We start from the raw sequence: 14870 nt of genomic DNA, 5'->3' as shown, positions 1-14870 counted from the left end.
CCAGAGCGGCCGCAGGCAGTACAGCGGGCAGCCGCGGGGTTAGCAGTTGGGGTCCTACATGGCCAGCGGTCGCAGGAGACGGGATAGACGGTTGCTATGGAGAGGGAGCGGGAGCCTGAGCGGGGGATCGAAGAAGAGAGGGAGAGGTAACGGAGTGAAGGGAGTAATGGGGAAAGCTTGGAGGGTGGGGGTCAGGTGTGAGAGGTAAGGATAAGAGGGATGTGTGTGAGGGTCAGGAGCGGGAGGAAAGGATGGAGGGAGAGAGAGGGGTATGTGTGGGTTTCAGGAGCGGGAGGAAAGGATGGAAGGGAAGGGAGAAAGAGTGAGGGACTGGAAGAGAACATGAGGAAGGCCGAGGGAGGGAGATGTGTGTGGTGACGGGGGCATTAAAGTTTGGAGGGAGCAGGAGATGTCAGTGGAAGAGGGAGGAAGGGTGAGAAGGTAAGGGGGCAGGAAGGTAACGGTTCGGGAGAGATGTCGGGGGAAAGGGGTCCAGGAACGGGAGATGTCGGGGGGATATGGTTCCAGGAACAGGAGATGTCGGGTGGATAGGGTTCAAGGAACGGGAGATGTCTGCGCGGATAGAGTTTAAGGAACGGGAAATGTCAGGAGGTGGAGGGGGAGGAAGGTTCCAGGAACGGGAGATGTCCGGGGGGTGGGGGGATTGAGGGGAAGGAGTCCAGGAAAGGGAGATGTCCCAGCCTCCCGGAAGGCCACATCTGCACCAGGTGTGTCGAGCTGCCGCTCCTTAGGGACCTGGATGCAGCTCGATGACCTTTGCCTGATCAGAGAAAGTGAGGAGGTGATAGAGAGGATCTATAGGCAAGTAATCACACCGGAGCCTACCTGGGGGAAGCAACAGTCTCTGGCTCTGTGTCTCAGAAGGGTAGGGAAAGGAAGAAAGCAGCAGTAAAAGGGGATTCTATAGTTAGAGGGTTAGACAGGCGATTCTGTGGACACAGGAAATAAACGCAAATAAGGTGCCAGAGTCCGGGATGTTTCTGATTGCGTCCATGATATCCTAAAGTGGGAAGGAGAACAGCTAGAGGTCGTGGTACATATTGGTACCAATGACATAAGTAGGAAAATGGAGGAGGTCCTGAAAACAGACTACAGGGAGTTAGGAAGGAAGTTGTGAAGCAGGACCTCAAAGGTAGTAATCTCGGGATTACTGCCTACGCCAATTGATAGTGACTATAGGAGTAGAATGAGGTGGAGGATAAATGCGTGGCGGAGGGATTGGAGCGGGGGGCAGGGATTCAGATTTCTGGATCATTGGGAGCTCTTCTGGTCCAGGTGTGACCTGTACAATAAGGACGGGTTGCACTTAAATCCGAGGGGGACCAATATCCTGGTGGGGAGGTTTGCTAAAGCTATTGGGAAGAGTTTAAACTAGAATTGCTGGGGGGGGGGGGGGGGGAACCGAACTGAAGAGACAGAGGAAGAGGCGGTTGGCTCAGAAATAGAGAAAGCTTGTAGACAGTGCGAAAGGGAGGATAGGCAGGTGATAGAGAAGGGACACACTGAGACCAATGGTTTGAGATGTGTCTATTTTAATGCAAGGAGTATCATGACCAGAGCGGGTGAGTTTAGAGCGTGGATCAGTACTTGGAGCTATGATATTGTGGCCATTACAGAGACTTGGATGGTTCGGGGCAGGAATGGCTACTTAGAGTGCCAGGCTTTAGATGTTTCAGAAAGGATAAGGAGGGAGGAAAAAGAGGTGGGGGCGTGACACTGCTGATCAGAGATAGTGTCACGGCTGCAGAAAAGGAGGAAGTCATGGTGGGATTGTCTACAGAGTCTCTGTGGGTGGAAGTTAGACCACCCAATAGTAAGAGGGACATTGAGGAGCAGATAGGGAAACAGATTCTGTAAAGTTGTAATAATAACAGGGTTTTTGTGGTGGGAGATTTTAATTTCCCAAATATTGATTGGCATCTCCCTAGAGCAAGGGGTTTAGATGGGGTGGAGTTTGTTAGGTGTGTTCAGGAAGGTTTCCTGACACGATAGGTAGATAAGCCTAGAAGAGGAGAGGCTGTGCTTGATCTGGTATTGGGAAATGAACCTGGTCAGGTGTCAGGTCTCTCAGTTTGAGAGCATTTTTGAGATAGTGATCACAGTTCTATCTCCTTTACCATACCATTGGAGAGGGATAGGAATAGACAAGTTGGGAAAGCTATCAGGCTGGAACTTGGAAGCATTAATTGGGAACAGATGTTCTCAGGGAAATGTGGCAAATGCTCAGGGGATATTTGCGTGGAGTTCTGCCTAGGTACGTTCCAATGAGACGGGGAAAGGATGGTAGGGTATAGCAACTGTGCTGTACAAAGGCTGTTGAAAATCTAGTCAAGAAGAAAAGAAAAGCTTAGGAAAGATTCAAAAGACTAGGTAATGATAGAGATCTAGAAGATTATAAGCTAGCAGGAAGGAGCTTAAGAATGAAATTAGGAGAGCCAGAAAGGGCCATGAGAAGGCCTTGGCGAGGAGGATTAAGGAAAACCCCAAGGCATTCTACAAGTATGTGAAGAGCAAGAAGATTGGATGTGAGAGAATAGGACCAATCAAGTGTGACAGTGAAAAAGTGTGTATGGAACCGGAGGAGATAGCAGAGGTACTTAATGAATACTTTGCTTCAGTATTCACTAAGGAAAAGAACCTTGACAATTGTAGGGATGACTTACAGCGGACTGAAAAGCTTGAGCATATAGACATTAAGAAAGAGGATGTGCTGGAGCTTTTGGAAAGCATCAAGTTGGGGCCGGATGAGATGTACCCCAGGTGACTGTGGGAGGCGAGGGAGGAGATTGCTGAGCCTCTGGCGATGATCTTTTTGCATCATCAATGGGGACGAGAGACGTTCCGGATGATTGGAGGGTTGCAGATGTTGTTCCATTATTCAAAAAAGGGAGTAGAGATTGCCCAGTAAATTATCGACCAGTGAGCCTTACCTCAGTGGTTGGTAAGCTGATGGAAAAGATCCTGAGATGCAGGATTTATGTACATTTGAAGATGCAGAATATGGTTAGGAATATCAGCATGGCTTTGTCAAAGGCAGGTCATGCCTTACGAGCCTGTTTGAATTTTTTGAGGATGTGACTAAACACATTGATGAAGGAAGAGCAGTAGATGTAGTGTATATGGATTTCAGTAAGGCATTTGATAAGGTACCCCATGCAAGGCTTATTGAGAAAGTAAGGAGGCATGGGATCCAAGGGGACATTGCTTTGTGGATCCAGAACTGGCTTGCCCACAGAAGGGAAAGAGTGGTTGTAGGTGGGTCATATTCTGCATGGAGGTCAGTCACCAGTGGGGTGCCTCAGGGATCTGTTCTGGGACCCTTACTCTTTGTGATTTTTATAAATGACTTGGATGAAGAAGTGGATGGATGGGTTAGTAAATTTACTGATGACACAAAGGTTGGGGGTGTTGTGGATAGCGTGGAGGGCTGTCAGAGGTTAAAATGGGACATTGATAGGATGCAAAACTGGGCTGAGAGGTGGGAGATGGAGTTCAACCCAGATAAGTGTGAGGTGGTTCATTTTGGTAGGTCAAGTATGATGGCAGAATGAAGTATTAATGATAAGACTCTTGGCAGTGTGGAGGATCAGAGGGATCTTGCGGTCACTCAAAGCTGCTGCACAGGTTGACTCTGTGGTTAAGAAGGCATTGGCCTTCATCAATCGTGGGATTGAGTTTAGGAGCCGAGAGGTAATGTTGCAGCTATATAGGACCCTGGTCAGACCCCACTTGGAGTACTGTGCTCAGTTCTGGACGCCTCACTATAGGAAGGATGTAGAAACCATAGAAAGGGTGCAGAGGAGATTTACAAGGATGTTGCCTGGATTGGGGAGCATGCCTTATGAGAATCGGTTGAGTGAACTCGGCCTTGTTTCCATGGAGCGACTGAGGATGAGAGGTGACCTGATAAAGGTGTATAAGATGATGAGAGGCATGTGGATAGTCGAACGCTTTTTCCCAGGGCTGAAATGGCCAACGTGAGAGGGCACAGTTTTAAGGTGCTTGGAAGTAGGTACAGAGGAGATGTCGGGTAAGTTTTTTACGCAGAGTGGTGAGTGCATGGAATAGGCTGCCGGCAACGATGGTGGAGGTGGAATCGATAGGGTCTTTTGAGAGCTCCTGGTCAGGTACATGGAGCTTAGAAAAATAGAGGGTATGGGTAACTCGAGGTAATTTCTAAAGTAAGTATATGGTTGGCACGGCTTTGTGGGCTGAAGGCCTACATTGTGCTGTAGGTTTTCTATGTTTCTACGTCGGGGGCGATAGGAGTCCAGGAATGGGAGATGTCGGGGCAAAGGAGTCCAGGAATAGGAAGTGTTGGGGGGAGGGGACCAAGAATGGGATATGGGGGTGTAAATGGAGATTAGGGGGAGGTGAGAGGGTCAGGAGAGGGAATGGGTCTCTCATTGGAAGAGTTGTGAGGAAGGGAAGTAGAAATGGGAGTGTTGAGGTAAGGGGGAGGGAGGAGGGGATAGGAGAAATGAAAGGGAGGTAAGGAATCAGTGGTGGGGAGGGAGAAGAAATGGGAGGCTCACTGGTGGTAGTGTGGAGGGAGAGGACAGTACTTGAGGATAAGGAGGCTGTGTCAGAGAGACAGATTTGACAGGGAATGTGGGGTTATGGTAAGCGGGAAGGGTTACAGGAGGTGAGGGGTGACGATACCGTTGTGTAGGTAAAAGAGGAGGATTTGGAGGGAGTGGATTTAGATGAATTGGGGTAGTGTCAGAAGGAAGGGGAAGAGGCTTACATAACTCTGCCTCCCCCGCTCCTTCCCTCCCCCCATGAATCTATCCTTCCCCCTCACCTCACTCCAGCTCCCCTCACTTCTTTCCATTCTGCCACTCCCCCTACACACCTCAAGAACCCTCAGCAGATGAGCCTCCCATCCCTTGTCCCTTCCCACCACTCTGACCCCTTACCTTCCTCTCCTTCCCTGGGTTAGTTTGAAGGCAGTAGGGAGGTATTACTTTTGGGCTGAAGAGTGTGTGGCAGAGACCCACACAGCTCAGTACCTCTTGGGGGTGGGATTGGATGAGGTGGGGAGGGATGTTCCAATGTCACTCTGATCCCATGAATGTTAAAAGCAAACAAAGCAGCTTCCGATCTTCCCTTTGGTTCCATTGACAGGAGTGAGACAGAGATCAGTCTGTGCTGTGGAGAGGATCACGCCCGGTTTTGAGCAGACGGCACAAAGTGATGGACTGCCCCATCCTAGCCGAGGATCTGCTGAGTGACGTGGAACCCCTGTCCCTTTCTGTGCCAAGCTCTGCCCCAGTCAGCCCCAGCCCCAGCGGAGCCGCACCCTCTGTCACCCACTCCGTTACCATTGCCTCGGCCCGTTCGCTTCCTGCTAGCCCGAGCACCGTGCTTGCCTCCTCCTCGGAGGTCACCACCAGACTCTACACTTCGCTGCAGACAAACCATCAGTTTGAACTCTGGCCTGCTCCTGGAGGGGGAGAGGAGCCCTCAGGCAAGCATTCCATCAGTGGAAGCTTGACAAAGGATGCCACTCGCCCCAACTGCACCGTGGCATTGTCGAGGAGACAAACCTCAGCTTCAGCACAAGGAGAGATGGCAGAGCATGGTGGTGCATCTGTCTGCACTGACAGGCCCTGTGCCAAGATTCCTGGGTCTCGGCCCTTCATCGGACTGCAGGACGGCATCCTGGGCACCTCATTGGCACCCAAGGAGCTCATTGTCAACCAACACCCAAAGCCGACTCGCCTCACCAGGGACAAGGGCTCTGCTGGTCACTTGGCACTGCCTGACCTGGAGGAGCTGGCTGTGGAGATGACCCAGAGACTGTCCAAGAGGGCGGAGACCAGCAGTGGACCAAAGGTAAGCCTGAACCTCTCTCAACAGTGAACACAAGAGATGATTGCTGCTTTATACTGCTGCTGTGTGTCTGTTCTTGTTCATTTACACAGGCAGGTACCAGGGTATCCAGGGTATACATTGATAGGTTCTTGATTGGAAAGGGCATCAAAGGTTATGGGGAGAAGGCAGGAGAATGGGATTGACAGGGATAATAAATCAGCCATGTTGAAATGATGGAACAGACTTGATGGGCAAATGGCCAAATTCTGCTCCTAGATATGATGATCTTATCCCATGAAAATTAGCTTCTTGCTGCAGCAGCACAGTACGTTCATTTGTTTTGTGCCGTGTTGTATGAAATAGACCATGATTGTTCTTGGCAAGTTTTATCTACAGAAGTGGTTTGCCATTGCCACCTTCTGGGCAGTGTCTTTACAAGACAGGTGACCCCATCCATTATCAATACTCTTCAGAGATTGCTTGGCGTCAGTGGTCACATAACCAGGACTTATGATCTGCACCACCTGCTCCCATGGCATCATGTGACCCAGGTACTGTACTACACCTTGCCAAGGGTGACCTGAGGCTAGCGGAGGGAAGGAACGCCTTGCACTCCTTTGGTATAAGCGTCTCCACCCCGCCTCCCAACACCCCAGTATGTGACCCACAAAAGTTAACATAAACTTGTGGAAGGGGGCGGCATTGTGGTTAGTGTAAAGCTATTACAGCACCAGCTTCTCGGGTTCAGTTCAGCCACTCTCTGTAAGGAGGTTGTGGTTTCCTCTGGGTGCCTCAATTTCCTTCCACATCCAAAGACATACCGATTAGTAGGTTAATTGATCACATGGATGTAATTTGGCTTGTTGAATCAGAAATGCCTGTTACCTTGCTGTAGCTCTAAATTTAAAAAAAACTTAATTTAACATAAATTATACCGACACATGCGCAAAGTTAAGCAACAAAATAAACATAACTCCATTGCAAGTTGAGAGGAAAAGGAAAGTGTGTCAGGTTGGTTGAACAACCCGATGGCAGTGGACATGAAGCTGCTGTTGAATCTTGAGGGTGGGCTTTTGGGCTGCTGTACCTCCTGCCTGATCAGCATAGAGAGCATGGCCTGGGTGGTAGGGGTCCTGGATGATGGATATCCTCAGTGGTGGGGAGACCAGTACACTTCACAGGACTGGCTGAGTCCCACCGCTCTGAGTGCCTACTGTACTATTGCAACATAGCTGTTTACCAAGGAATCCAGGGGCAGTTCCAGTGAGCCAAGGGAATATTCACAGTAAATTTATTATCAAAGTGTGTATGCTTTGGCCTGTACTCAATCGAATTTAGAAGGGGGTAAATCTTATTGGTACCTACCGAATGTTGAATGGACTAGACAAGTTGGATGTGGAGGGGATGTTTCCGATGGTGGGGGGTGTCCAGAACTAGATGGCACAGCCTCAAAATTGAGGGGCAACCCTTTAGAACAGAGGTAAGAAGGAATTTTTTTTTAGCCAGAGGGTGGTGAATCTGTGGAGTGCTCTGCCACAGACACCTGTAGAGGACAAGACCATGGATATATTTAAAGCGAAAATTGATAGTTTCCTGATTGGTCAGGTTATCAAAGGATAAGTTGAGAGGACAGGTATATGGGGTTGAGTGGGATTGAGGATCAGCCATGTTGGAATGGCGGAGCAGACTCGATGGGCTGAATGGCCTAATTCTGCTCCTGTGTCTTATCATCTTTCTGTGTAAAAGTCTTAGGAACCCTAGTTATATATATGCTCCTAATAGACTTTTGCGGTTCTGTACGTCTATGTACAGTTGAGGGTAGTGACTGGGAAAGACTTGGGGCTGACACGATGAAAAGCGTTTATTTTATGCAGTGTCTAATCACTGTAGCTCCAGTCCAGATGAAGGGTCTTGACCTGAAACGTTGAATGTCCTTTTCCCTCCACAGACGCTTCCCAACCTGCTGAGTTCCTCCAGCAGTTTGTTTTTCTTTTGTTCTGGAAATCACTGCCTGTAGGTGCAGTGGAAACAGTATCATCAGTTCCTTCAGCGTGAGTGAAGCCAGGCACTTCAGAATGACTAGCAAGTACACAGGCATAAGTGTGGTAGCTCTTTAGAGTTGGCAGGTATTCAGCTGAATGGCCTTCCTCTGCAAAGATTCTGTGACTGGAGGTAAAAGACAGTTCAGAGTTCATGCTGGTTCATTTACTGAATGTACCTAGACCAAACCAAGATAAGAACATAAGGTATAGGAGGAGAATTAGGCCATTTGATCCATTGAGTCTGCTCTGCTATTCCATCGTTGCTGATTTATTATCCCTCTCAAACTCATTTTCCTACTTCTCACCGTAACCTTTGGCATCCTGACTAATCCAGATAGCAAGATTCCCTCTTCAAATAAAATCGTTGAAATTGCTGGATGTTTAACTACAATCTATCAGTTTTATGTTCACTTTTTACTGAGGCCAGTTTCTATTTCCAACAAAGGTTATGTTTATTTAAATTTAGGATTTACCTTGGTTGGTTTGAATGTATTCTCCTGATATTTAGTCCAGTCTATAGTTACAGTAATTGCCTTGAAAGGTGATTCCATGTATTCTAGAATGGTTCTGACAGACTGGAAGTTTCATTTGTAACCCTGTTGTTTACAAATGGAGGGAGAGAGAAAGTGGGCAGTTCTAGATCAATTAGATTCACATTGTAAGTGTTGGAGTCTGTTCTAAGGGAAATGGTAAAAGACCACTGAAAAGAATAATTGGACTGGACAAATTCAAAAGAATAACATATTTGAGAAATCCGTAAGTTTTTAAGGTTGTAACTTGTAGAATAGATGAGGGTGAAGTGGTTTACATGATGTATTTGTACTTTCAGTAAGCACTTGGTAAGATACTGCTCGAAACATTATTAAGCACAATCAGAGGGGAATCTACTGGCATGGGTTGAGGATTGGCTAACAGACATAGAACAGTCTTTCACACAGAGAGTGTTGAGTATCTGTAATAAGCTGCCAGAGGAACTTTTAGAAGTGTTTACAATGATAATTGAACTGGATTTCAGTAATCTCATTGAAACCCATTGATTGTTGAAAGGTCTCGATAAAGTAGATGTTTCCTAAGCGGAGAGGTCTAGGACCAGAGGGCGCAGCCTCAGAATAGAGCAGGAGTTCTCAACCATTTTTTGGATGCTATGGATGCCTACTATTAACTGAGGGTTTGGTGGATCCCAGGTTGGGAACCCTTGCTATAGAAGGACGTCCATTTAGAATGGAGATGAGGAGGAATTTCTTCAGCCAGAGGGTGGTGAATATGGAATTCATTGCCCCAGGTGGCTGTGGAGGTCAAGTCATCGGGTATATTTAAGATAGGGGTTGACAGATTCTTCATTAGTCAGGACACGAAGGGGTACAGGGAGAAGGCAGGAGATTGGGGTTGAGAGGGAAATAGATCAGCCATGATGAAATGGCGGAACAGACCAAATGGCCTAATTCTGCCCCTATACATTTAGACAGTGCATGAGTAGGAAAAATTCCAAGGTAAACGTGATTAACACAGGCAAACTGGACTAGCTTGGAAATGAATTGAGTCAAAGGGCTTGTTTTCATGCTATATAACTCTTTTCTGAGGGTTGAGAGGCAGTGGATAATGGGTTGTTGTTACTGAGTTTCCAGCTGTTCACAACTGATTCATGTGAGGGGATCAGAGGTTGTTGAAGGTACTTAGCTGGGTTTTGGTGTGTGGTGTGGGGAGGGGGGGGGGATACAGACTTCAGAGGGATATGGACAGGTCAAGTGAATGGGTATGTAGATAAACAGTAAAATATATGTGGAAAATGTGAGCTCATCTACCTTTAGAACGTAGGCCAATGCAGTTCAGTACGGGTCCTTCGGCCCATGGTGTTGTTTTGACCTATGTAAACCTACTCCACAGCAATCTAACCTTCCTTCCGACACAGCCCATAGCCCTCCATTTTTCTTATATCCATGTGTCTATATAAGAGTGTCTTAAATGTCCCTATTATATCAGCCTCTACAACCGTTCCTGGCAGTATATTCCAGGCACCCACCACTCTGTGTTTAAAAAAAAGTTTCCAAAAAAAGTTCACTCCCTACTTGTACATAGTTTTTTCCTTTTGCTTGTTTTTTCTTTCCACTCTTTTCTATAAGTGTATACCTCAGATAAATATTTCGTGGAGATTTGTGATATATATGATTATATCATATATATGTACAATGTCTGAAATACATCTTATGGAAATGTTTGTTTATGATGAACTTCAATAAAAAAATAAAATACAAAGAAAAAAGTTTCCTCTGAAATCTTCCCCTAAACTTTGCTCCACTCACCTTAAACAGATGTCCTCTGGTATTGGCAATTGCTGCCCTGGTGGAAAAAGCTGACTGTCTACTTTATTTATGTCTCTCATTATCTATCAAGTCATCTCTCATTCTTCTTTGCTCCAAGGAGAAAAGCACTAGTTTGCTCAACCTATTTTCTTATCCAGGCAGTAACCTGTTAAATCTCGTCACCCTTTCTATAGCTTCCAAATTCTTTCGATAATGAGGTGACCAGAGCTGACCACGGTACTCTCTGTGTGGTTTAACCAGGGTTTTATAAACCTGCAACATTACTGAACTCGGCTCCTAACTAATGAAGGTTAACACACTATATGCCTTCTTAACCACCCTGTCAACTTGGGAGGCAACTTTGAGGGCTGTGGACCTCAAGATCCCTCTGTTCATCCCCACTTCTCTGAATCCTGCCAAAGCCTTGTACTCGGCTTTCAAGTTTGATCTTTGTGTAGTAAAAAAGCAGCTTGGTGTGTTTTTTCAGTTAAAAGATTGAAAAGTGTTGGTGTACAGAGAGACTCGAGTGTTTTTGTACATAAAACACTCAATTTTAGTGTAGATTTGGCAAATAATCAGCAAGATAAACAGAGAAGATCCTCCACCCTGGCAGTGTTCAGTGCCTTTTTCATTGTGTCAGGAGCTATCATTCGTTTTCACTGCCGTCAGTCATGCAAGTCCCAGGTGGAGACTCGGGAATACCGTCACACTCAGATGTAGAAGGATTCTTCATTGCTGTTTCCGTAAAAATTTTGTTTTACCAGTCAGGGTTGTTAGCCCTGAGCTGAACCCCAGAACCCAGAGGTCCGGTGGACCACTCCTTGTCTGGCCTCAACCCTTTAACCTGTTTGGCATGAATAACCCTACCAAGAACCCAAAACATAAAGCACTAACTCCAGCCAACATAGCTCTCCGGGTCCATCAAGGCACGCAAGCCTCCAAACCATGACAAGATTGTGGTCCTCTTGGAGGTTCCTGTACTGTGATTCATCATTATTTGAGATGTAGCCCACTGCAGTGGTGTCACCTGCAGACTTGTAGATCCCAACATGGGGTCCACAGACTTCACAGTTAATGGTATTGGTGCATGGCATAAAAAAGGTTTAGAACCCCTGTTGGAGTTGGAGCTGAAAGATCAGGGATTAGGGAGATGCAAGATCAGTCACGACCTCTTGGAATAGCATAGCAAATGTGAGGAGTTGAATGGCTTATTCCTGTGTTTATTTCTTATGCTTTATATAACCACAGCATTGCTGTAAGCGTTGAACACAGTTCTATTCCCCTGATCGGCGTATATTTCTCTCTGCCTCAGGCTGGATCCAGGCACATCTCTGAGATGGAGTCGGTGCGATCCCACCTTCACAGCATGTTGAAATTCTCTCAGGATCTCACCCATAGTGAGTATCTAGCTGCTTCTCCACAACGGTAGGGGGGATAGGGAAAGGTGAGTACAGGGTAAATGTTGTGTCACACATACACACAGTAGGCTATCCATTCTGATCTTGGCCAGCTCAGTGAACCCGAGGCTAGTTCTTGTGCTGCTAACAGGTAGCGTAATGGTTAGCATAATGCTATAACAGCACCAGTGACTCAGGTTCAATTCTCAATGCTGTCCGTAAGAAGTTTATACAGTCTTCTCATGGCCGCAATGCTTATTACCGTACTGTGTCTTTAAATAAATAAAATATAGTACTGTGCAATAGTCTTAGGCACATATATATACTATAGCTAGGTTGTCTAAGACTTCAACACAGTACTGTATTTGTCAACGTGAAGCGGAGAGCGAGCTTGTAAATCTGGCGGGAGCAAAGGATGTTAGGAATGGCGGGGGGTGGAGAGCCATAGGAGGGGTGTGGGTCAGGTGGCAGAGGAGGAGTGCCAGGGTTGGGAGCGGTGCGGGTGCAGACGCACCTAGCCCTGAGACACCAGTTAAGATCACATGATTCCAAACAACTATTGATCATTACTGAATATCTCTCTGGTGCTTCCTGCTCCTTCCCTTCTCCCTTCTCCTTTTCCCAACCATGATTCCCCTCTCCCTGCCCCCTTCCCACTCTCAGTCCACAATAGAGACCCAGATCGGAATCAGGTCTATCATCACTCACATGTCATTATTTATTTTTGCGGCAGCAGTACAGTACAATACATAAAATGACTACAGACATAGGTTTTAGGTACCCTAGCTATGTATGTAGGCCTAAGACTTTTGGATAGTACTGTAAATAAATAAGATTAAAAGAAGTCTTTAAAATTGCCAAGACTAGTGATTGTGAAGAAACTATCTTTTCTGAACAGGAGCTTGGGATGAATGGCGAGGATGGAGGGAGGGGCAGGGATTGTTAATTGTTGGAAAAATTTAATGGGAAGGGAGGGGAGAAATAAAAATTTGACCCAAATGGTAGAGGTCTTGGACCTGCTGAGTGATGGAGCCAGGAACCTTCATCATAGTTAACAAGTAGTTGGAGATAGACAAGGCATGGTCCAATTCAGCAGCAACAAAGACCTGCAAGGTTTTGGATACGTGGCAAGGGAGGTGAGGCTGGATAGATCTGTTTGGCCACCATCATGCATGAGATTACAGGAAGGATATAGAGGCTTTGATTCAGAGGTTCAGTCAGGATAGAAGTGTCAAGTACAAGAGGGGATGTATTTAAGTTTTGAGGGAGAAAGTTGACAGGACAAGTTTTATTTTTACACAGGGTGGTGGATGTCTGGAACAGCTGCCAAGGGAGGTGGTGGAAACATGTATGATGGTGTTTAAAAGGCATTTATACAGGCAAATGAATGTGCAGGGAATGGACCAAGTGAAGATGAACGAGGTTAGTATAAATTGGCATTGTGGCCATAGGGTCTTTCCTGTGCTGTACTGTTCAACATTTGGCTGATTTGGTAACCCTTGAGACCAGAGAAACAGGAGGACATGGGTGAAAGCAGTTTATTTGAACTCTCTGCTTGGTAGCACCCTCAGGTCTAATCGTGTGCCTTCCCCGCAGGGAGTGATACCGTCAGTCCGGCTGACGAGCAGCGGAGAGATGACGACCCATATGAAAGTGAATGCACCAGCTCCCTGCTGAGGTGGGTGAGGGTCAGGGGTTGGCAGGCATTGTGAGTGCCCCCCTACTTTAGGTTGGGGAGGGGTTTTGGGGACCACAGAGGATCACTGCCTCTCAGCTCCAGAGACCCAGGTTTGATCCCAACCTCCTGCACTGTCTGACTCTGTGGAGTTTGCATGTTCTCCCTCTGACTGTGTGGGTCATGGAAATTGCTAGTGTGTGGGAAAAGGGTAGGATCTGGGAAGGAGCTGATGGAAGTTAGGGGCGAATGAAATGGGATCAGCGTCAATGGATGGTTGATGGGTGGCATATACGATGGCCCGAATGGCCTGTTTCATTGCTATATGATGCAAATTTCTGTATAGATGAGTGGACAGCCAGAGAGACTTTTTCCCAAGGTACACAGCCAAACACTCAAGTAATCACTTTGTCATGTTGGCTTCAATTACACTTGTACACTGGAGATGACATCTTGAAGGTGGGAATAGCTCACACAAGAGAGCATAACTTTAAGGTCTTGTCTTTACCTACCACCCCATGAGCCTCTTCATCCAACACATCATCCCCTGCAACTTTTGCCATCTCCAAAGGGATCCTACCACTAAACTTATCTTCACCTCCTCTGACTCTCTGCTTTCCAGAGGGATCACTCCCTCCGTGATTCCCTTGTCCATTTGTCCCTGTGCACTAATCTCCATCAGGCCTACACATTTACCTCCTCTCTCACCTCCATTCAGGGGCCCAAACAGTCCTTCCAGGTGAGGCAGCACTTTACCTGCAAATCTGCTGGGGTCATCTATTGTGTCCAGTGCTCCTGATGCGGCCTCTTCTACATCGATGAGACCCATCATAAATTGGAGGACTGCTTAGTCAAGCACCTCTGCTGCATCCCCCAAAAGTGTAACTTCCCAATGACCAAACATTTTAATTCTTATTTCTATTACTGTAGCGGCATGTTGGTCTATGGCCTCCTCTTGTACCAAGATGAGGCAATCCTTGGTGGAGAAGCATCACCTTATATTCTGTCTGGGTAGCCTCCAGCTTAATGGTAGGAATATTGATTTCTCCTTCCTGTAAAAAGAAAAAATTATTTTCCCTCTCACTCCCTTCTTCTTCTGTTCCCCACTCTGGCCTTTGACCTCTCCTCCCTTGCCTATCACCTCCCCCTGGATCCCCTCCTTCTTCCCTTTCTTGTGTAATCCACCCTCTTCTCCTATTAGATTCCTTCCTCTCTAGCCCTTTACCTTTCCCAACCATCTGGCTTCACCTACCACCTGGCTATCTTCTTTCCCCATCCCCGCACCTTTTTATTCTTGTCTCTTCCCCATTCCATTTCAGTCCTGAAGAAGGATCTCAGCCCAAAACCTCAACTGTTTATTCATTTACATAGAGGCCGCCTGACCTGCTGAGTTCCTCTAGCTTTTCTTTTAACTCTCTGTGTTGCTTATAATTTTATGGTAGTTGGAGGAAAATATGGGGTTGAATATCAGAGGTAAGTTTTTGTTACACAGTGTTTTGGGTGCATGAAATGCAATGCTGTGGGTGGTGGTAAAGGCAGATGCATTTAGGACAATTAAGGAAATCTTGGGTAGGCATGTGGGAGGGCAGGGTTATATTGATCCTAGAGTAGATTATAA

At 46.7% G+C, this 14870-nt stretch overlaps 1 protein-coding gene across 5 annotated transcripts in view; it reads left to right on the top strand.

The window, feature by feature from the left end:
• Nucleotides 1-72: 72 nt before the first annotated feature.
• The window catches only part of cntrob (centrobin, centrosomal BRCA2 interacting protein), a 93939-nt gene continuing 79141 nt past the window's right edge, over nucleotides 73-14870 (top strand). For 4 of the 5 annotated variants that reach the window (XM_073048956.1, XM_073048958.1, XM_073048954.1 and 1 more), the window contains exons 1-4: nucleotides 73-146; nucleotides 5149-5859; nucleotides 11493-11577; nucleotides 13174-13255. In XM_073048956.1, the coding sequence (XP_072905057.1) occupies nucleotides 5218-5859; nucleotides 11493-11577; nucleotides 13174-13255 (809 nt within the window). In that variant the 5' untranslated portion in view covers nucleotides 73-146; nucleotides 5149-5217. Of the gene's footprint in view, nucleotides 147-1439; nucleotides 2615-5148; nucleotides 5860-11492; nucleotides 11578-13173; nucleotides 13256-14870 lie in introns of those variants that run through there. The other variant, XM_073048955.1, reaches the window with a different exon arrangement.

Source organism: Hemitrygon akajei, chromosome 6 (assembly GCF_048418815.1).
Source record: "Hemitrygon akajei chromosome 6, sHemAka1.3, whole genome shotgun sequence".
Taxonomy (NCBI): domain Eukaryota; kingdom Metazoa; phylum Chordata; class Chondrichthyes; order Myliobatiformes; family Dasyatidae; genus Hemitrygon; species Hemitrygon akajei.
This window is presented reverse-complemented; position numbering and strand designations above follow the sequence as displayed.